This window comes from Balaenoptera musculus, chromosome 4, assembly GCF_009873245.2.
Source record: "Balaenoptera musculus isolate JJ_BM4_2016_0621 chromosome 4, mBalMus1.pri.v3, whole genome shotgun sequence".
In the NCBI taxonomy this organism is placed as follows: domain Eukaryota; kingdom Metazoa; phylum Chordata; class Mammalia; order Artiodactyla; family Balaenopteridae; genus Balaenoptera; species Balaenoptera musculus.
Window position 1 is genome coordinate 9,580,986 of NC_045788.1, and position 23,017 is coordinate 9,604,002.

The 23,017-nt window shown below is 45.8% G+C and overlaps 1 protein-coding gene across 1 annotated transcript in view; it reads right to left on the reverse strand.

The window, feature by feature from the left end:
* Positions 1-23,017, reverse strand: part of PLCL2 (phospholipase C like 2) — a 191,041-nt gene that overhangs the window by 40,236 nt on the left and 127,788 nt on the right. Inside the window, exon 4 of the mRNA XM_036849869.1 lies at positions 8,287-8,362. Coding sequence (XP_036705764.1) covers positions 8,287-8,362 — 76 coding nt within the window. The remainder of the gene's footprint in view (positions 1-8,286; positions 8,363-23,017) is intronic.

The window sequence follows — 23,017 nt, forward strand, 5'->3', positions numbered from 1 at the left end:
GTGTTCAAGACGTTGACAGACAGAGCTTGAAAGAAGGGCTTTATAACCGAATACATTTGGTTTGGGAAATGCTGTGTTAAACTAGGGAACATTTAGCATGCTGATGTGTCCCAAGAGTCTCCAAAGGGGAATACGCTGTGTTATGAAGATTTGGTGATGAAACCCTTTGCCCACGGAGCATGGCTAATGTCCCTCAAATCAGGCTTTGGGCAATGTTGGCCTTAGAAGTCAACGCCAAACACTCTGTCCTTGAATTAAAAGGCTCCCGTCATATAACCCAACCTCTACTTCCAACCCTAATTTCTGCTGCTTCCCAAAGCAAACATTTCCCTTCGGACAGGACAACATACGTCATGTGCATGGAAAGCACACCTGGACGATGAAGCCTCTCCCCTCTGGCCCACCAGAGAAGCCCCGTCCCTCCGCTCTCCTCACACGGACTGTACGTGCCTCTCTCAAGCCCCTGGCTCAAGCCCCACCCCCTCCCTACCAACAAACCCCCTGGCCTGCTCCGTCTCTCAGATTCCACTTATACCCGTTGCCTAATCTACTGGCTTGGTTGTGTTTTATAACTTTCAGTGGTAGCAGAGCCCGTGCATTAGTTTTTGCATCTCTAATCAATACTTAGTACAGCATCTTGTCATTAAACACATTCCACAGATGCACGACTGCATTTTTCCTTTACTATGTTAACATGTGTAATGACATATTTTTGACAAGGCACTGACCTATAATGAAAGAATACAGGTTAATTAAAATTGCTTCAAATTCCTTATTCTTAGAAGATTTACCTCTAAATATTGTTAAAACATTCTTAGAATGCATTTGTTCACTTTACCCACTACAGTCCCTTATTTATATTATATTATATTATATATCATATATCATATCATATGATTTGTATACCACAGAATTTGAAAGACAGAAAAAGCCTTAGAGACCATCTAGGCTATTTACTTCATTTTAGATCCAAGAATACCTAATCAGATATATGTGTGTGTATGTGTGTGTGTGTGTGTGTGTGTGTGTGTGTGCATAAAACCTTCTGGTATTTGAGAAAGATGATTTAATTTACTGTGGACTTGACTTGTGGTTCTTCTCAAATTTAATAAACATGTATGATGGAATAATAACAAAAATGATTTTTATGGGAGTGCCAGAGTTGAAGGAAGCCTGACCCCTCCCCAGAAGATAATCTGCTGAGATGCTGAGAGCTGCCATTTATTTATTTATTTATTTATTTATTTATTTATTTATTTATGGCTGTGTTGGGTCTTCGTTGCTGTGAACGGGCTTTCTCTAGTTGCGGCGAGCAGGGGCAACTCTTCGTTGCAGTGCGTGGGCTTCTCATTGCAGTGGCTTCTCTTGCTGCAGAGCACGGGCTCTAGGCGCACGGGCTGCAGTAGTTGTGGCATGTGGGCTCGGTATTTGTGGCTCTAGAGGGCAGGCTCAGTAGTTGTGGTGCATGGGCTTAGTTGCTCTGCGGCATGGGGGATCTTCCCGGACCAGGGCTTGAACCTGTGTCCCCTGCATTGGCAGGCCGACTCCCAACCATTGCGCCACCAGGAAGCCCGAGAGTTGCCATTTAGATGAAAAGTGATGCGTTCAGAGACTCTGTGGGTTTACAGGGAAGGAGGAGGCAGAGGAAGAAGCGACAAGAAAGCACAGCTTTGGGATCTGCGCACAGGACAGATATCCAGGGAGGTCACACATCCGCCCATCTCCCTCCCCTTCACTCCTGGCACCGGGAAATGTCACCAGTGAAAGCCATTCTGGGAAGAAGGAATCGCTCTCATCAATCCGGCAGGCAGGCACAGAGCGGTCACCCTTTGCAGGGCGGGGAGGGGTGGGGAGAGGCTCAGAGGTGAGCATGAACCCAGAGGGGCCTCTCTGCTCCACCCTCTAAAGAGAGCTTCTCGTTCAAGTGCAAGTTCCTGGGCCCCAACCCCGAGGATTCAATACCGGGGGGCGAAGCAAAGAAACTGCACTTTACACAAGCGTCCCTAGGAGACTCTGACCACACTTGTAGGAAATCCTGCTGCGATGACAGCTATGTGGTCGTCTGAAGGCAGGATGGGGTGATGGACACCCGAGACGGTGGGGTGTGGTGAGACAGCTGGTTCCTACAGGCTGCTTCCTTGTTTAGACTTCCTGCCTGAGTTGGTCTAGTTGTCACTTTTGTGATCATCCCTCTACCCTCCCTTATCATCAGCAAAGGTTCCTTTTGAGGGAATTAAGAAGGATGGGGCGGCGGGGGTGGGGGGCCAGGCTGGCCCACCGACAATGACCTTCCTACTTCTTGGCTTCTGTGGCTTCACTAACTGTTAGTTAATTAAAGTGCCCCGGAGAGCATCTGGTGACTCTTAGAAAAGGAAAGAGGCCGAGGGTCCCAAAGGAGTTAAGGGTTCATGTGTCTCACCTTCAGAGAGGTCACTCTTCACCTTCAAAGTGAGGCGTTAACTCTCCCCCTTGAAACGCACGCTGACAGGCTGCAACTCATGCACCCATGCCATCGCATGGGATTACTTATTTGATCTTCTCTTTTTAGGTGACTGTAATCAGGCCATTCCAAAATTGCTGCATAGGCAACTGATCTGAGGTCACTGTATTCTAGAACCCGTGGGGCTATCGGGGACGCATACAACTCACTGTCACTTAGAAGGAGGAAAATGAGCCAGAGAGAAGTCGAGTGACTAACGTAATACCACACAGCAAGACATGGTACAGGGGGCCCAGAAGCACAGGTCTCTGGATCCCCAGGGAAGAACCTCTTACTTCTGTCAACTGGGGCTGAGAAACATCCTAACATAAGCGAAGACAAAAGTTATAGCCTCCCAGGCTTCCTTCTGCAAACACTGTTAACAGAACACTGCGAAGTGTTTTCAGAATGACTCGTACAGGTGATTCTACGTTTGCTGTGTTGAGCGAGACAATGATGTGAGCAAAGCAAGTGATGGATGGTGACAGGTTACTTATCCGGAAACCTTCGCTGCCGAGAACACACTGAAATCCCAGAAGTTTGCAAAACAACAGAGGCCTCTGAGCAATGTCATGTGGGTCTGCCTGACATCCTGCTTGTTCTCCCCACGTGGACGCGTCAGGCTCTCTCTGCTTCGAGGTAAGATAAATCTATCAAGCTTGGTCCCAGGGGAAAGGCCGGCAGACCAGAAGCAGCAAATCAGAAAGAGAACAAAAGAGCCATGTACAAACAGGCAGTGGGAAATGCAGCACAAACAGTAGGAGCAGTAGGGAGTGAAAGTCGAAGGAGAGGAGATGGAACTAAACTGTGACCCCTGGGATGGGATCTCAACAGGAAGCCCCAGTGCACAGCGCGAGGGCCCTGAAAACGTAAGGCTCCTGGGGGCATCGCCGCATTAACCACAGCAAATAACTACCCTGGGTCATCAGAAGTTCAAATTACTTTTGGCAGCCAAATTTAAGAAAGCAGAGATGTGTAGAATCCATTACAGAAAAATTTCCAGTAAGCAGATTAAAAGGAAGGGTAATTAAAGCTTTTGTTATTTCGAAAGCTGCCTTCCATCCCACTTTACTCAGTAATGATGCACCCCTGCCGTGCATGGGAGCCCCTCAGAGCTTTCAGAAGAGAAGCTTCTACTTGAACAGGTTGGGGGGCCGTGGCTGGGCTTTCTTTCACTTAGAGCTTGACTGCCCCCCCCCCCAACAGGACACTGGAAAGAGCAGGGACCCGACTCTCCTTCCAGAAGAGGAGCCAGGCTCTCGCCCACTGGGTGCAGACGCCACCTCTGCACCTGGCCTGCCCAGAAAGCCGGGGTGGCAGGGGTCCTGGGCGGCAAGCACCTGCCTCACCCACCTGGCCCCAAGCCTGGTGGGCGTGGCCACGCCTCCTCCAGGACCACCTCGGTCAAGGATTCCTGCCGCAGGTCAAGGATCCCTGTCGCAGCTTCCACCGCTCCATCCCTTCCTTCCTCTTTCTTAAACTTAGTAAATTAAATTAAGTTTAAATTTAGCAGTGATTTAATGTTTGGCAGAAGGATGCATACACCTAGTTTAAAGATAAAGAGTTGTCACCAATCCCCCCTCTCCAGAAGCAGTTACATTCAACTCCTTTAGCTGAGTTTGTTTCCTTTTTGAGTATCTATGTCCATATTGCTAAGTAAAAGGCATATACTGTTCAGATTTTTTTCCCCAAGCATTACTTATTAAACTGCCCAGATGAAGGATGAGAATTTGGCTATTTTCAAGCTCCTCACCGTCAGGACTCTCGGCCGTCTGGGACCTAGTTGCTCCTGAATCCAGCTTTCGGACAGCTTTCCCCTTTTATTCCCACCTTTACCCCGACCCCCAGAGTCATCTGCTGCCACCAGGTCCCGGCCTTGGGGGATCTCCACGAAGTCAGACTGTGCCCCCATCCCCGCCAGCTTCAGGCTCAGCTTTCTTGAGTCAGCTAAGTCAACTTTCCTTTTCCTGTTTCCAAAATTTTGTTGTTCCCATTTTCTTTGTCCTTATAAGTTTTTTATTTAAAAAAAAACCCTACTGTCATTTTAATGAGGCTCAGAAGGGAGTGGACATTAAATGCATGTGTTAATGCACCACCTTGGACAGGAAGTAAGTTACTGACAGGAAATAAGTCATTGATTTCTTTTTTTCTTCCCAGAGAACAAATGATTTTCCATTTAAATTCAATGCACCGAAGCAAAGCAGTCTGGACGACCTCCTAGATCATCTTCCTATTCTTTACGGAACAGATCGATTCAGTGACTAACTAAAATTCAAACACAGGCTGCCGTGTTGGGGCCATTGAAGGAGAGAAAGAGCTAGACATTAGAAAGTGGAAAAGATGTTTCCCCTGAAAGAATCCGGCTAATCTTTTATCTGATTTTATAAACTTTTGAAAAAGAACTTGTATGAACTTTTACAGTGCTTCTCCCTCTGGAGATTCCGGCCCTGCCCCCCTGTGTGTGTTCCTTTCCATCACCCACTTGGATACTTCCTGGGAGAACAAGCATTTGTTAGACCCAGGAGGACGTGTGCTCGTTACTTCACACAGACCCGTTCCTGCACGGCCGTGCCATCCATCACTTCTCTGCCTTTCTCACTCGCATGGCAGCCCAGATCCACTCATCCCACAGCCCTCCCCGCGATCCAAACATTCAGTCAGTCCCTGTCGCTGGCACCACTGGTCTCTGGCTCTGAGCAAATGCTCCACATCCTGCCCTTCCTGTACCCCCTTCCACCGCACCCCACAGCCGGCATCCCCCCCTTCTCAGTGGAAAACACTCCTCCACCCCAGGATGCGTCCACACGCCACGGCTCTCCCTTTCCAAGGTCAAGTGTTTCACAGCTACGCTTCATTCCTGCCTCCTCACTTCCTGCATCCTTCATCCTGGGCTCATCTTTTAGCATCTTCCTCTTCGTCTCTTCACTGGATCTTCCATATTCCTAGGAACGTGGTTTTCTTATTAAGATTTCCCTTATTAAGATTTCCCTTTAACCTGCCAAACTTCTGCGCTGGCATATTCTCTTCTTAAAAGAGTGGACTACACAGGCTGCCCCAACTGCCCCTCACCTGGCTGTTCTCACCTCCCTTCCTTGGTCCCTTTGGGTCCCTGCCTGCTGCGCGAGCAGCTTCCTGGCCCACCTTGGCTGCGGGTCTTCACTTACCAGCATTCCTCCCCGGCCTCGGTCTCTCCTCCCGGTATCAGCATCAGCAGACTCATTTCTAGCTCCAAAAAATCAGTTACACAGCGGGGAGTCTGAACCTGTCCCAACTGGGCGCACTTTTCAACACGGGACTGGAGGCGGGTGGCGTGTGACTCCTTATTTTCACTTATTTACATGAAGGTTTATCTAATGAGAATATAGGTTTGTGTTTAAAAGTGTGGAATACTTCTAAAATAATCCTCTCTTCCAGCACTTTGGTGACCTATCCCTTCACTTTGTCATTGCAAGATTAAAGATCTGCAAGCAGAAGAACAATTACTCACCAAAAGTAAAATCTTATGAAAATGCTATTGAGCCCAATACAAATTAGCAACTCTTCAGATGACTAAGAACGATATGCCGTACGATAACTGTAAACATAAGAAACAAAGATCAAGAGACTCTAAAATAAGCACTTGGGACAACAGAAGGGCTGTGTAGGCGGTCGGCAGTAATTATGAAACCGAGAGATGATCGTTATGTGCTTCTGAAGGGCTTTCAACCCGAAGCAACTCAGACCATTAACAGTGGTTATCCCCACTCCTACCTCCCCAAGCAAAACCCTTAACAGACAAGACTCTTAAGCTTTTTAAATACAAGCAAATATATCCCGTACTGAAATCGAACAGAAAAACAACATAAAGCTGCCTGATGCTAGACATTATCAAATTTCATAAGCCGAGGAAGTTGCAAAGAATTGCCAATAACTCAAATTGTTAAATTAATAGCCAGTTCTTTTTTGCCGATAAATTGTGGTTTCAGATTCTAATGGTCCACAATTCTCATAGCAATACATGCATTTAATAGAATCGAATACTTCATAAAAGCCAAATCACATTTAGCCAGTTAATATCTGAGCGACTCCGCTGTGCAGATGTTAGAACAGATGTCACGGGTAAAATAGAGAGAGTCACTCAGCATGCAAGCCTGGTGCACAGGAGGTCACTGTCCTGTTTGGAAGATGGGACACGTTAATAAAAGACTCAGTGACCGAAGAGGCTTGATCGGCTGAACCAGATACATGTCTGAAGGGCTGAATGGAATGGGTCCGGAACACACATCCCGGAATCAGGAAAGCCCCTTGGAGACTAATGAGATGAGAAGAAGACAAGGACAGGCTGGCAAAGAGGAGGGAGACAGAGGTCCTACCTTGTGGAAATCTAAGTGGAAACACAGGGGATGGCAGGGGGCGCGGGGCAGCCCAAAGCCCGGCTGGACAAACAACCTCACATCTTCTTCCTCACTGTTCCCAACAACCTCCAGTGGGTCCTGCCCACAACAGTCCTCTGTACACAGCTATTATGATCGTCACCTGAAAGCTCAACTTCTCTCCCCTTCCACTAAAAAATCAGGGGTTCCCCACTGCCTCACAAGCCAAGTTCAGGCTCCTGAGTCACACACAGTAAGTACTCAATGCGTCTGACTGTGTGTGGTTACTTCCATACGTCCTGTTTGATTTGAAGGTTCTAGAAGACAAAAACCAATCTTGCTTATTTTTTTACTATTTTGGTATGTAACAGCTCTTACAAGTATCTTAGGCATAGTACAAGTTCAAAACATATTTATTAAATGAACAGATGACTTAATTTAATACTTTTTATATAACATTGGCAAAGTGGGTGGGCCAGTTGGCAATGACTTTGCATAGGATGTTGGAAGTTTAGATTTGGTCAGCTACTCAATGATTTTGTATAGGGTAGTGCATGATAAAAAGTGGTATTTGACGTAACTTGCTTTAATTGTGGTCATAAGTGTCCCAGAAAGGACGAGAAGTAGAAAGATTACTTTGCTAATAATATTTTGCTAACAAGATGAGGATTTTTGTCTGTTGATTAGTCACTAATGTGCATATTCTTCAATAAACACCAAAAGAGAAACTGTCGCATGTATCTTTGCCTTTCATCTATTTTAAACGAGTTCGTTTCTGAGATAAGAGATGACATTTTTTTTACGGCTAGGTAACAGTTATGGTCTCTTGATTTGAAAGAACAGCAACCAAAAACCCTAGAAATTAAGAACAGATACTCTTATTTAAGAATTACAAATATTCTCCACATTAGAACCTTCCAAATTGACACTCAAAATTTGAAAACTGAAAGAATTGCATTTTGCCTATTCTTATTACAATGCAGAACACTTGACTTTTTGGTTTTATCGCAGCTAAAATTGAGATGGTTGTTTATGTAAGTAGAATTTCATAATCTAGCATAACATTTGGTTGTGAAATGAATGAATTCCTCAGCATGTGAAAATGCCAGTGCATTAACAATTTCAAGAGGTTGTAACTGGTGCCCATGGAGGTGGAAGAGATTTAGCACAGAGGGTCTCAATCTGGGCTGCAGCTTAGAAATGCTTGGGAATCTTTAACAGCTATGAACTCTTAAGCCACACCCCAGTCTATGTCAATGTATTTTTAAAGCTTCCCCCAGGTGAGTCTATGATCCAGGCTTGAGAACCAGTGAATTAGTATTTTCTTTAGCCATGAAGAAATACTTTTTATATCTGATTTTCTTGACATAGTATCAAAAAGATGAAATAGCTCAGGGGCAAAAGAGATGACGCTACTAACTTTATTTTAAAGAAAAGAAACAAATTCTCACTCACCTGCCTTCTGACAGTGTACAATCTTTTCATACACAGCGTCTGCATTTTCAATCAGTGCCTTGAGGGACTGGATCATCTGCAGAGGAAACATCCAGACAGGAGGTCACACAGACAGCGGGACACAGGAGGGTCCACGCTCGGGCGCGAGGCTCTGCCCCCAACGTGGCTGAGGGGATGCGGCGACTCGTCCCTCCATCTGACGTCCCACTACTCAAGTTCATGTGTGTACGTGTTAAATGATACAGTCACACCTCCCCACACAAGGGCTTAGACCAGACTGTGCAGAGTATGTTCCTGGGGGGGTCAGGCTTATACAACACTGGATTTGAACCTCAAGCCAGTACCTGAGTTCGTTTCAGTGTGAAAAGCTACAAATAAATATGTGTGCACACCCAATCTGTCCTTCATTTTAACAAAACCTCCTGCGTCACCTTACGGAAAGCTCCAGCGCCTACATGCCTTGCTCACCTCAGCCAAGATGCCTCCATCTGAATCAGTTTAAAGCTTACGATGAGGATCAAAAAACAGCATTTCTTTGATGCATTACTAATGCTAACACTCAAACAAGTATTTTTATTTATTTATTTATTTATTTATTTTTGCTGTGTTGGGTATTCGTTGCTGTGCGAGGGCTTTCTCTAGTTGCGGCAAGTGGGGGCCACTCTTCATCGCGGTGCGCAGGCCTCTCACTATCGCGGCCTCTCTGGCTGCGGAGCACAGGCTCCAGATGCGCAGGCTCAGTAGTTGTGGCTCACGGGCCCAGCCGCTCCGCGGCATGTGGGATCTTCCCAGACCAGGGCTCGAACCCATGTCCCCTGCATTGGCAGGCAGACTCTCAACCACTGCGCCACCTGGGAAGCCCAAACAAGTATTTTTAATGTGCCTATCAGTGATTTAAAAAATTCAGTGTTGAGTTCTTGTTCTAAACTGCATGTGCTTGTTTTAGGAGCCGCGCTTGAATTAAGAAAAAGGAACAGGGTACAGCTGACCAATTATTTCACTCACCAAAATGCTGGGAAAAGATCTGTCTGAAGTAAACTTTTTGGCTCTAAAATCACTATGAAAATGGGATGGCCAGATTCAGTTCTCATGGCTCAAATGGGGACAATTATGATCCTTGCCATAACTGTAGACTCTAGCTTTTTGTTTTTGTTTTTAATTTAATTTTTATTTTATATCAGAGTATAGTTGATTTACAATGTTGTGTTATTTTCAGGTGAACAGCTAAGTGATTCAGTTATACATATACATGTATCTATTCTTTTTCAGATTCTTTTCCCATATAGGTTATTACAGAATAATAAGTAGAGATCCCTGTGCTATACAGTAGGCCCCTGTTGATTATTAGCTTTTTGTATTTAAATATTTCACATGATAATATTACTCATCTCTTTTACAGGGCCATTCTATTTTATATAACAAATACCAATCTATCATTGCCTATTCCTTTAAATTCTGCCTTTTCTTTATAGTATTTATCACTAGCTGCCATAGTAATTATTTTATAGAAATTAAATATACGTAGGTTGGATTATTTATATAACTCGAAGAACACCATATTTTATTAGTTATACTTATTTAAACTGAAGCATAATCAACACGCCTCTTAAGAAGTACCCCAGATTCTTAAAGTGAGTCACACAGCATTTATCAACTTCCATTGTTCTAAGAAAATTATAGTAAACACTGTGAGGTTTGAAGGCCAAAGCAGGTGTTCATTTATGCCTTCATTCATTATTCATAGAAAGTGTCCTGTGGGCAGCCGCTGAGCCGGAATGGGGGCAGGGTGACCTACAGGACACAGCCCCTGTCTTCAGGAAGTGCACAGCCCAGTGGCACAGCTCCCACTTAGGAATTCGGTATTTTCACATTCGTTCTTCAAGATCTGAGTCATTCCTGCAAATTTAAATATTCTACTTTACAGCTTGACATATTGAACAGGCAGTGATAAAAATGAATAGCTCAGAACTCGATTATACTGATAGAAAGTCATTTGTACCATTACATAATTTGCATACTGAAAAGGTTCATACCATCGTCAGTAACCTTCTTCAGCTTTGATGCTGAGCCAAACGAGAGGCATCACAAAGCAAGGACTTCCCCCAGCAAGGACGGTGGTTGTCACAGCTCAGTATCAAAGAACTGGCCAACCGTGCCGCCATCATTCAAACAGGGGGAAAAAGCAACGAAATGAACCTGGTCATGAGACAAGTGGGCAGGACAGGAGCAGTAACAGAAGGAATGCAAAAGAACAAAGCAGCAGCATTAAGGCCAGACTCACGCATCCAGACAGCCTACGGGGGAAGGTGGTCAAAAACAGATCCACATCGGGGCTGGGGTAGGCACAGAACGAGCACGGATTTACATGGGTTCCTCAGCTCTGTCATCTAGGACAAGGTATTAAACATCACGGAGCCATAATTTCCTACCTGTAAACTGAGCTGAATAAAAGACATTATGAGGGCTCATAATATCATGGGGATTAGAGGAGAGCATGCTTGCGGCTGGAACTTGCCGATGGTGAAGTCGCAGTGGACTCCGCACTCACCCGGGGGCCCGGCAGAGCGCCTTCTGGAAGCCCCCAATTAGCTGAATGAGTGTGCCTTCCTGCCCTGTTCTCATTGGCAATGTTTTACACACCCATTACTGATACTAGTTTTGCTTGAAAAGCCTGGTGTGAAGAAGCTCAGAGAAACAACAAATCGCACTGTTACTCTTAGAAGCATCTTCCAGTTTAAAGTATTGCCAAAGGTTAAAGAGTGCTGCACTTTTTTTTTTTAATTAATTAATTAATATATTTATTTATGGCTGTGTTGGGTCTTTGTTTCTGTGCGAGGGCTCTCTCTAGTTGCGGCAAGCGGGGGCCACTCTTCATCGCGATGCGCGGGCCTCTCACTATCGCGGCCTCTCTTGTTGCGGGGCACAGGCTCCAGACGTGCAGGCTCAGTAGTTGTGGCTCACGGGCCCAGCTGCTCTGCGGCATGTGGGATCCTCCCAGACCAGGGCTCGAACCCGTGTCCCCTGCATTGGCAGGCAGATTCTCAACCACTGCGCCACCAGGGAAGCCCAGTGCTGCACCTTTTAACTGTAAAAGACACGACAGGCTTCAGAAACGCACGTCCACCTCCAGGGGCTAGAGAAGGACGCTGCCCTGCCCCTGTGCTCTGTGATGCCGGAGGACTGATCCTTTACTCTGGGGACAGTCATGCGCTGAGGCTGCACGTGTGGGACCCTGAGGTCGGTGCTGAGAACGCATGAAGAGCAGAATGACCCGGGGCCACAGGCAAACAGTAATCACATAAAACGTGGCAGTGCCACCGCTGCCCACGTGCTCCTGGGGGTGACAGTGAGATGCTCCGAAGCCAGGGCATGGTAGTGGGACAGTTCAATACCAAGCCCTTCTCCCGGTAACGGGGGTGAATGTGCCCCCCGACTTATGTGCAGTATATGAATTATGAAGGTGGCTAACACCCCAGGTGAAGGATGCAAACACAGTGAAAAGCCAGCCCCCCCGGTTTGGAAGTGAACAGCGGCAGGTCCCTGCAGAGCCTATCAGAGGGGATTCCAGAGGCAGTCGGCCCAGGAGAGGTGGGTACCTGCTAACCAATCAGCAACTTTCGGACACAGGAAGAAAGAAAACCCACCCAGACCTCAGCAGAGATGATTCACTTTGCCACACCTGTCATGGAATGAATGCATCACTCCCTCTGGGAGGATGAACTGCCAGTTTGTATCTTTTTATGGTTGCAGGGCACATACTTATAATAAGGTTTATAGCTCTCGTCCACAGCTTGAGTCCATTAACCCTCCACTCCTGCAATATTCGTGTGAGTTCTCCTCGAGTAAAGGGCCCGTCTAGGTGTTGTTCAGGGAACTCTCTGGCCTGTGGGCTCGTGTAAGCGCACTCAGTTAAAGGTCCAGTGGGCCGAGAGGGAAGGACCAGGCCAGGCCGGGCCTCCCTGCCTGCCTACCCGGCTGGCTGAGGTCTTGCTCTCGCACGGCTGACAACCATGACTGAATGCACTGCGGACACAGCAGGGAGACCGTGGAGGCGCCATCAGATCTAGGGGCGCTGCCACTAAGGCTGGGTCTGCCACTCTGTGACGAGGTGCAATTACAAACAGTACAAGTGTTGGCTGAATGAGTCAAAAGCGAAGTATTTCAACGCCTCCTTGGCATCAGGTACGTACTTGGCGTCCTCCATGTCCTCTAATGCTCACCAAGTCCATGGGAGGTGGGCGCTGGTGGTGCTGCGTTCACAGATGTGAACACTGAGGACCCGAGAGTGAAGCCACTTTCCCAAGGTCGCCTGCAGTGAGGAGCAAAGGGCTGTAACTAGTGAACAGGGGGACGGGGATTCCGTTTGACTCAAAGCCTCTGCTGCTTCCACGATACCAGGAAGGTCTTGACCACGCGCAGCAGCTGAACAGGACGAAAGCGCATTGCAACCAGGAGGATGGACAGACGCGTTAGGGAACGTCCTGGCTCCCGACAGGTGTTACACATGACATGTGGCATCATCTCAGCTACTGACACAGGCCCAGAAGTGTGTCTTTATAAAGTGATATTTCTATAAAGCACTTTGGGAAAACATTTTTTCAAATGACAACATTAAACAGTTTACTTGGCTCCACTAACCAATTCATTATTAAAAAACAGAAATCAGAAATCATTTATATTTCATGTGAAACCACTAGAATAAGCATCTCAGACTAGACAAAAGCAGATACGTGGGGAGTGACATCAAGACATGAGTCAAAGGGAAAAACTGCTTTAAGTTATCTCGTTTTATCTGTATATATTACATTAATATGTGACTATAACGCAAGGTCTGGTAGAGTGACTGGTTTTATAAGCATGATCTGCATTAATGCAAATTTCATCGATTCGCTTTAAATGCACAGGTGTTAAGTCTCAGCACCGAAATCAGACATCCGGCTGCCGGCCCGAGTAACTTACCACGTGGACCCTCATATTGTTTACAAAGTACAAGATGCTTTCAAATAGCTGTTGTTAATGGATTTTACATTAGTGTCCAGTTACCAGTACCTCCTAAATTTCTGGAACGAATGCATTAGGAAAATCTATAGATTTAACATAGCTCAGAAACCCATTTCATAAATTCGATCAACTCTAAGATAAGCTTTTTTGTTTTTTTTTAAAAATAAATTTATTTATTTATTTATTTTTGGCTGCATTGGGTCTTTGTTGCTGCGCGTGGGCTTTCTCTAGTTGCGGCGAGCAGGGGCTACTCTTTGTTGCGGCGCGCAGGCTTCTCATTGTGGTGGCTTCTCTTGTTGCGGAGCACAGGCTCTAGGCGCGCGGGCTTCAGTAGTTGTGGCGCACTGGCTTAGATGCTCCTTGGCATGTGGGATCTTCCTGGACCAGGGCTCGAACCCGTGTCCCCTTCCTTGGCAGGCAGATTCATAAGCACTGCGCCACCAGGGAAGCCCCTAAGATAAGGTTTTAATATAGGTCTCAAGCAGATGGAAAGTAGGAAGTTTCAACTAAAGGCAAACTAAATATTAAAATTCATATTTTATTAAGCTGGAAGGAAACCAGAAATGCCTTTTGTAAGAATGCCCTGTTTTGAAAGTAACTCCCCATGTTAGTATAAAGCAAACGTCTCTGTTTATAGGTGTGATTATGAGAACTATTACTACATTAATATATTTTATATTACTAGATTTCTGTAGACCGCTTCTTTATTTTCTGTTTTGCAACCTGTGCTACACGGCCCTACAAAGTGAGTTCGTTCACCAACGCTGAGAACGTACAGAAAATAAAAATGAAATTCCCTCTGGAATCTGTCAGCTTTGGTGCTTTTTGTCCTGTGTTCTTGAAAGTAACGTCCTCAGTTAACAATGCTACTTTTTTTTTTTTTAATTTATTTTATTTTTGGCTGTGTTGGGTCTTTATTGCTGAGCGCGGGCTTTCTCTAGTTGCGGCGCATGGGCTTCTCATTGCGGTGGCTTCTCTTGCTGCGGAGCATGGGCTCTAGGCACGCGGGCTCAGTAGTTGTGGCGCACGGGCTTAGTTGCTCTGCGGCATGTGGGGTTTTCCCAGACCAGGGCTCGAACCCGTGTCCCCTGCATTGGCAGGCGGATTCTTAACCACTGAGCCACCAGGGAAGTCCTAACAATGCTACTTTTGTCTTTAACACTTTACAATAATTATTACTGTGTGGGTGAAGAATTTTTGAATCAAATGCGGGAACTCTAAATTGATCCGGGACTTCTAAATTGAAATGCAGAGGTAACGTTTCCTTTCGTGAAAGCTTCCAAGTACAGCAAAATGTCACAGAGTTGAACTAATGGAAGAGAAACCATTTATAAAGTTATTGTTGGGAATTACAACATAGCTTTTTAATACTAGAAAATAATATAAAAATCACACGTTTGAACTGGGGCATAAAAGTCACATGGCTGTGGCGGTCTTTAGGCACCTGCAGGCTGCAGTTAAAGCCCCTCCACCTCACACAGGCCGCTGTGCGGGCACCACCCCGGGGCCTAGGCGTTCCAGGTCAGTGTCCCTTCCAGCAAGGTCACTAGGAAAACACTTTCTAAACAACAAACTGCTTCCAGAGTAATCTGTCCTAGTTTCCTCATGAAACCTGACTTCTACTTCCACATTTTTCACCATGCAAATTATAGAAAATTACAGAAAAAAACCTATATAATAGAAAAATGAGAGAAATAACTCTGCCAGACAAAGACAAATATCAAATGATATCACTTATATGTGGAATCTAAAAAATAAATGATACAAATGAACTTATATACACAACAGAAATAGACCCAAAGACAGAAAACAAACTTATGGTTACCAAAGGGGAAAGGGAAGAGGGATAAATTAGGAGTTTGGGGTTAATATACATACACTACTGTATATAAAATAGATAAACAACAAGAACCTACTGTACAGCACAGGGAACTACACTCAATATCTTATAATAATCTATAATGGAAGAGAATATGAAAAAGAATATATATACAGCATGTATATGTATAACTGAATCACTTTGCTGTACACCTGAAACTAACATGACATTGTAAATCAACTACACGTCAGTTAAAACATAAAATTAAAAAAAAAAAAAGGAAAGAACTCTGCCAGACAGAAAGCACTACTGGATTGTTAACGAATATGTAGAGAGGAGTGTACGTGCCTGCTGCCACATACCGACCCCCTTGCAGGTGTGATGGGAGGGGGCAGGACAGAGATCCATGTGCAGCATCGTTAGGCTCTCTAGACATTTCCGCTTGCGTTAGAGGCAAGTAGGGAACGTGGTTAGAAAAGGGCCAGACTGTCATACAGAGTGAAGTAGGTCAGAAAGAGAAAAACAAATACCGCATGCTAACACATATATATGGAATCTAAGACAAAAAAAAAAAGGTCATGAAGAACCTAGGGGTAAGACGGGAATAAAGACGCAGACCTACTAGAGAATGGACTTGAGGACCTGGGGAGGGGGAAGGGTAAGCTGGGACGAACTGAGAGAGTGTCATGGACATATATACACTACCAAACGTAAAATAGATAGCTGGTGGGAAGCAGCCGCATAGCACAGGGAGATCAGCTCGGTGCTTTGTGACCACCTAGAGGGGTGGGATGGGGAGGGTGGGAGGGAGGGAGATGCAAGAGGGAAGAGATATGGGAACATATGTATATGTATAACTGATTCACTTTGTTATAAAGCAGAAACTAACACACCATTGTAAAGCAATTATACTCCAATAAAGATGTTAAAAAAAAAAAAAAAGAAAAGGGCCAGACTGGATGGGATAAGGAATTAGGATTTTAAGCTGAGATGTGCTATGATCACGGTAGAATTTCAGGCTCTGAACAAAGAGTAAGGAAGGAATGGGGGACGGGGGTATGAAAGGGAGGCAGGACGCAGGGGGGCTGGGAAAGAGAGATGGGCTGGAGAGGGTGCATCGGGAAGGACAGAGCAGGACCCAGTGACTGATGTGCTGTGGGCACAGAAGGAAGAGCCAAAGACAAAGAGGGTAAGCCGGACAGATGAGGGGACTGTGCCCCACCCGACCGCTGCAAAGCTTTTCCACGTTTACACTGTGTGTCTAAGGTGTTAACTCATCCAGGAAGCGGAGTTCCGCCCCAGCTGAGCAGAGGAGTTGGCAGTGAACGGGGCGGTCTTTTGAGAATCTGTAGCAGCAGCTAGAAGCCGTGGGAAAGCTTGGTTCTAGGGCTGGAAAATCGGAAGTTTTCTGCACCAAGGTAGCAGCTGAGACGAAAGAATGTCTGCATCTCCGAGGGAGGAATTTTAAAGATAAATGAGGTGAAAACATCACAGCAACACTGCAGATAATAATAAGCAGAGGGAACCTGTGTAAGAGACACAGAAGGCGTGGTAAGAGGGGCAGGGACAGAATAAGATGGCAGCACCGACAGTTCTGCTGTGTGACAGACGTATTCCTAAAAATCACCACACTATAAGAAAGCTGTGTGATAAAAAACACAAGGTTTGTGGGGAAAATGGGGTCGGGGCACAACACTCAGAAATTCTGCAGTGACACATTACAAAAGGCAGGAGCAGAATACAAGTGATAGCACAGTCCTGCACATGTTACGTAGTTAAGGAACACAAAAACGCGGCAGTGAGCGTGGCCTGTGGCACCTGACCTTGAAAAAGACCTGGAGGGAAGGGCTGCAGCTCTTGAGTTACTGTGAGTGGTGGAAGGAGGGGGTCTGATGTCTGATGAGAGGTTATAACTGAGATGCGGAGGGCGCAGCTCAGGACCCACTCGGTGATCTGATGTAGCAGCTGGTGGGTGTGTGCGTTCAGTTCACCCAGGTGCAGTGTTCTGCGCTCGCTAGTGTTTCTTGCCGTCAAAACCGTGCACAGGTAAACACAAAATCCGCGTTCAGTTAAAATTATCCCTTACTGTACTGATCACATGCAAATAAATGTGCATGTTCAAAACAAGTGTTATAGCTGACTATAAAAGGGAGAGTATTTCAAGATCTATGCAATTTTCTTGTGAAGTAAAGTTAAGCTCTCAGTATCTATCATAGTCAACTGAAGTATGCTTTTGGCATCATATGAGCCCTCCTCCACACTGTATTCAACTATTTTAACAATCATTTCTTGCCAGAGAAGAGATGCCAAGTGCTGTATAAATCTGGAGCAAATTATGAGCTATGAGTGACCCAGAGTCCACATTCAGGGAGCCAAGAATTCTCTAGCTTTTCAACATGCTCTGATTCGTCATAAAGTTCACTGCAAAGCTAGGGTGGTATGTACCTAAGGGTGAGGCACGTAGCTCTCCTGTTACTTACCTTTTATCTGAGCTACACATTGAATCTTCATGCACTACATTTCAGATCAAACCCTGTAAACTGAGATCCCATTTCATCTGTAAGTATCTAGCTGAATTTTCACATGATGAAAAGCCTCTCCTACCACAATCAATGTCTCCATCTACCCCCCTCACTCTAAATCAATATATAACCATATTCACACACTTAGAAAGGGCTGCATTTCACAGATTAAACTTCAAGTTTTAACTAAATGGTAGTTCCTGAAGTGAATTACCATGTCAATATAAAAGCAAAGAGACATTATGCTTATTATACAGAGTAATACAGGTTTTGCCTGTACTCATCTAAATAACCATTTGGATTCAGTATACAATTCATGGAAATAAATAGTATCATGTAGTCAAAACAACCAATTTATTGCTCTAGGTGCTTTCTTTCTCCTAGTTGCTTTGGTGCTCGTGCACTTGGGATGGACCAAACGCTTACATTGTGGGTATTTCTGAGAGGCACTTCCAGCATTAGCCACTAGAAGTCCTTAGTAATACACATTTGTAGGCTGGAGGAGAGGAGAAAGGAGCAAAGACAGAGAAAACACCATAAAGAGGAAATTAAGGAGGGGGAAAAAAAGCACTATATAGAGGAATAAAAGAAAAAAGAACAATAAAATCACAGAGCCAGAGCTTAGAGGAATTAAAACAGTGAATGCACAAGGGTGATTTACCTTATTAAAAACCATCCTTCAAATCAGATAAGAAATTTTTATTTTATGCAGACAAGTTAATAAACTATAAAGCCACAACCAAACCTTTATGTGAAAGGAATTCACTCATATTTCTAGATTAATTGAGACTTAGATTACTAGAAGTCTCCATGTTCCCAAATATATTTAAATAGGTCAGGGCTGGTGAAGCTCGGTAGTGCAGAATAGCACAGGGAAAATAGAAAAGGGCTCTGAAAAAGCTGGGAGTTCCAATAAACCAAGAGATTAGTTACGAACTCAATGTACAGATTTTAAATGTTTATTCTACCGTAAATTGTTGGCAAAGTTTTAAATTTTCTGCATAGTTTTAGTTTCAGAAGTACACAGAATGTCAACAAGTGGAAAAGAATTTTGGTTTTGATCTTGTACTGCTTCTGCTGCTGTATGATACGATACTCAGAGAAAACAAAAACGGTTGAAAATTGAGCAACAAAACAGAACCCAAACTACCCTAAAAAGGAATTCCAACGCAACTATAAAGCTATCCAGAAAAACTATGTAATAACTCCTACCACTTCACATCATGCTGTGCTTTTTTCTGTGTAGAGAGCATGTATATAGTAAGTTCACATGCACTCAAATGATAATAACCCTCTTATTTCTCCATCTTATGACCAACCTCACACAATCAGAAGTTTCCTTAGGGAAGCACTCGGGATGTTACATGTCATTTTGCACATGATTACTGTGGGAAGCCTTATTCCACATTCTCATGCTAACTAGGCTACTTTACAGCACATGATGAATCATTTTGCACCACGGTGACCTCACGGGTGCATGCATACCCCATCCTCCCCAGGGCCCTTGGTCACGGGCAGCCTCTCAACGCTGTAAAACACTTCTCCAATTTTCTCAACTATAGTAGCGATGTGCTTACGTGACACCCTCGTACCATCTCAGCATGAAATTTAAGTGCACCTTGAGCTCAAATACCCTCTGTGGCCACGACAGCAGGAAGGGACATGAGTACAGGGGGGCTTAGCAGCTGGGAAAGGAGCTTTCCACTAGGCCAGGAGGCAGCCAGGGTGTCCAATGGGGATGCAGTCTACAGCCGGCCACTTGCTTCTGCTTCCAGTAAATGTCTGGGATGAGGGAAAGGAGGACCAGGGCACCACTGTGACTCCCCCAGTCTTCAAAGTTTTAAAGAATGTGAGTTCAGAGGCTACATCTTTGATGGAGGGGAGTGTCTCCAAAGAACTGATGAGACTGGTTTAAAACCTGGCCTAAGTCATCCCTGCAGGAGAAAAGGGGAACTCGAGCTCGTTAAAGCCAACTACTCAGTGAGCAAGCTACTTCCGGAGACTGTATTAGGAACTTCTGGATGCTACAGAACTCTTTCAAGAGACCAAGGACCATTGAGAGTTCTGACATGCTCATTTAAAACTATTATTATGAGGGACTGCCCTGGTGGTCCAGTGGTTAAGACTCTGCCTTTCAATGCAGGGGGCGTGGGTTTGATCCCTGCTCAGGGAACTAAGATCCCACATGCCTCGGGGTGCGGCCAAAAAATTTTTTTAAGAAATAAATAAAACTATTATTATGAAATTAATTAAATTTCAAAAGATACAGTTTGAATTAAACATAGTTCCACTTTTATTACCATCTACTTATATCAAGGTTTTTCTCCAAGGGGATCAAGGTGATTTAGAAACTCCTAATTAACAGACGGTAATTCAATCATAGTCTTACTGTAAGGTGTCATTAGTTTCTCTCAGGTCTGTGATAGCTAAGTCTAGATGTTAGTTAACAGAGGAAAGCAATTGGAGACTTCTCTGTAATGAAGAGCATTATTTTTGAGCCCAGTAAAGAGTCTGCAGTACTCTGGAACAGCAGAGCTGGGAGGAGGGCAAGAACCACTCGACCAGCTACTACAGTATTTACGGCCTTTCTGGTGTCAACCACAGAACTCACAGGCTCCTGCATCTTCTCCTTTCTGAGGACAGAGGCAACTCCCCACGCAAGGTGGTGGGAAACCTCACCTTCTGCTTTTCACTTTGCAATTTTAAACCTGCCTTTATGAAACGGAGTAACCACGTCTCCATATACAGCAAAGCTGCTGCTGTGAAGTTCCAGTGATGCTGAGATACACACACAGAGAAGTCTTAGAGCATCAGGAGCTGCTTGTTTCTAGCCTTTGAACTCATACTGACATGATAATGAGCACCGTGTATTGAGAATTTCCTATGCCCTGGGCTACTTACGTGTGATCTCACCCGCTCTGAGGTGGTGAGACCCTGCCCATGCTACAGATGAAGAAGAGAGGTGCCCGGGCCACAGAGTGAGCGCCAGAGCAGGGACTTCTCATGCTCAGGGCTCATCTTCTTTGCCGGCACCACCGTCCCCCAAGCCCCCACTCACCTACTTCCAGGGTGCAGGCAGGGTCCCCCTTCCTCCCCCAATTGCTAGTCCCAGCGTCTTTGTGCAAGAACGTTATTGTACACACGTGTTCACACCCATGCCCACCTGCCCGGGGCTGTCTGAACTCACAACTGCACTCACGGAGCTGTGTCCTTGGCAGAACATGCCAGGGCACATCTCCTGTGCCCTGGGCGTCAGCTCACGACGCAGGTGAGAGAAGGACCAGGACAAAGACTGGCCAAGGTGGATCCACAGCCCGCGGATACTGCGTGCGGGGTCCGGGTTTCCTTCCCCGGGAGCACAGCAGTGTGGTACCCACCAGGGCCAGCGAGCGTCGGGATGAGGGGTGTGACAACTGAGGGACGGTGGCTGTCTGGCATTCAGGGACTTCTTGTTTGGCCCACCGGGAGCCCATGCCCACCTACTAGCTCACGTGGCACTCAACTTCTGAGCGTGCTTTGGAAAAGCATGAAACACTCTTCGTACGTGAGCCGTGTTCCCATCTCAGCGGCCTTTGCTGAATCAAGCTGCTCTCCTGTCTGGCCTCCTCTCCCCTCCATTCCTCAACCCTGGGGGTGTGTCCTCCTTAGGACCCATGAATCTTTAAGAGTAGGGCATTGCAGACAGGGCAAAGAATCCTCTGGTAAAGGGCAGGGGAGACTCTGAGGGTCTGAATAAGAGGTGAATGGTCTGGGGAGCTGAGACGCTCGTGCCCTCCTTCCTCTCAGCTGTCCCAGGCCTGGCCTCCCGCCTCAGGCCCTGCCCTTCCGACAGGCACCTGGAGCTGTCCAGGAACCTCCTCTTCCTGGACCCGCACAGGTGCCACTCACCGCCTGAGGACGGACACGGTGAGACCCTCCGGTACTGAGACTGGAAGGACAGCCACTCCCCCCTCCAGCCCTCGCCAGCCCCAAACCTAACCCTCCCAAGAAAGGCTTTCCGGGCACGCGTAAATGAGCCAAGCTCAGGGAAATGTAGGTACTCCGGGACATGGATGTAGGGTGGGAAGGACACCTGATATCTGTGTCCTCTGGATCAAGGGCATTTTCTTTCACTCATTCATTCATTCACTCATTCGTTCATAAATATATTTTGAGGGCCTGCCCTGTGGCAGGCTCTGTCATGAGAACGCAGGAGTAAGCAGGACACACAGGGTCGCGGCCACCCGGGGGCTCAGATCTGGGGGCGAGAGAGAGAGGTACCTTCAGAAAAGGAATCAAACCAATGAATGCATAATTACAGGTCGTGATGAGTGTAAGAAAGCAGCAAAGAGCATGAAGAACAGCCGGGTGTGTGACCCTCCAGGCCTACCCCCAGCAGCCGTGGGAGAGGGTCTGGGTTTGGGCTTCACCTCCAGGTGGAGGTGGAGAGAGCTTTAAGTAGAATGTGGTTGGATTTTATAATTCTAGAGAAAGTCCTCCTCCCCACCTTAGGGGAGGGTGAGAGGAAACCAGGGGTTTTCAGAAGAGATGCAGAGCCTGCCCACCGGCTCCACCCAATTCCCCTTTCTCTGCCCTCCCCTCCCCTTCCCCTAACAAGAAATGCTTGACCTGACTGAGAAAAGGAGCACTGCTTAAACTCAATCCTTAGACGGCTCGTTTTCGTGCCTCATTACCAAGCAGCGCGATCACAATTATACATCTCGCTAAATACGTGTGAACTAAAGTTAGTGACAAACTTTACTGGATTATAACACAAGATTCTGGTTGACTGTCACCATTTTTTTGCTGGAATAGCACGCTGTCCTCATGGGCACTGTAAACAAACTGGAATTTTCACAGCCTTTCCTCTCCTAGTTCCCGCCTCTGGTGTTTATAGTTCTGACCGTCAAACACTAACAAGTAGTTTTACTTCTTCTGGGGTCCACTGCCTCTTCCAGGACAGCACTCAGGTGCCCTCCTCCTACTGGGGTAACAGAGTAAAATGATGTTCTATGGATCTACGTTCAAAACGCACTGAGGACATTATTTAAAAAAGAAGAAGAAAGAAAACCTTTAAAGTCACGATTTAAGCTGGCCAAAGTGAATCTGGAAACCAGTGCATCAAAATACACTAAGGACTTTTTCCCTGATCCTCTTTTTGAGGGGTTGGCAAACTTTTCCTGGGAAGGAGCGGACAGTAAATATTTTAGGCGACTGCTCACCTCTGCGCTCACAGTGTGAAAGCAGACACAGAGAACGTGTCATGAACATGCTCTAACGAAATTTCCTTATGGACACGGCGGCTTGAATTTCATATGATTTTTACATGTCCTGAATTTTTATTTTTCGACCGCCTAATATGTAAATACCATTTTAAGCTTGCAGCCCACACACAAATGGGTGGTGCCAG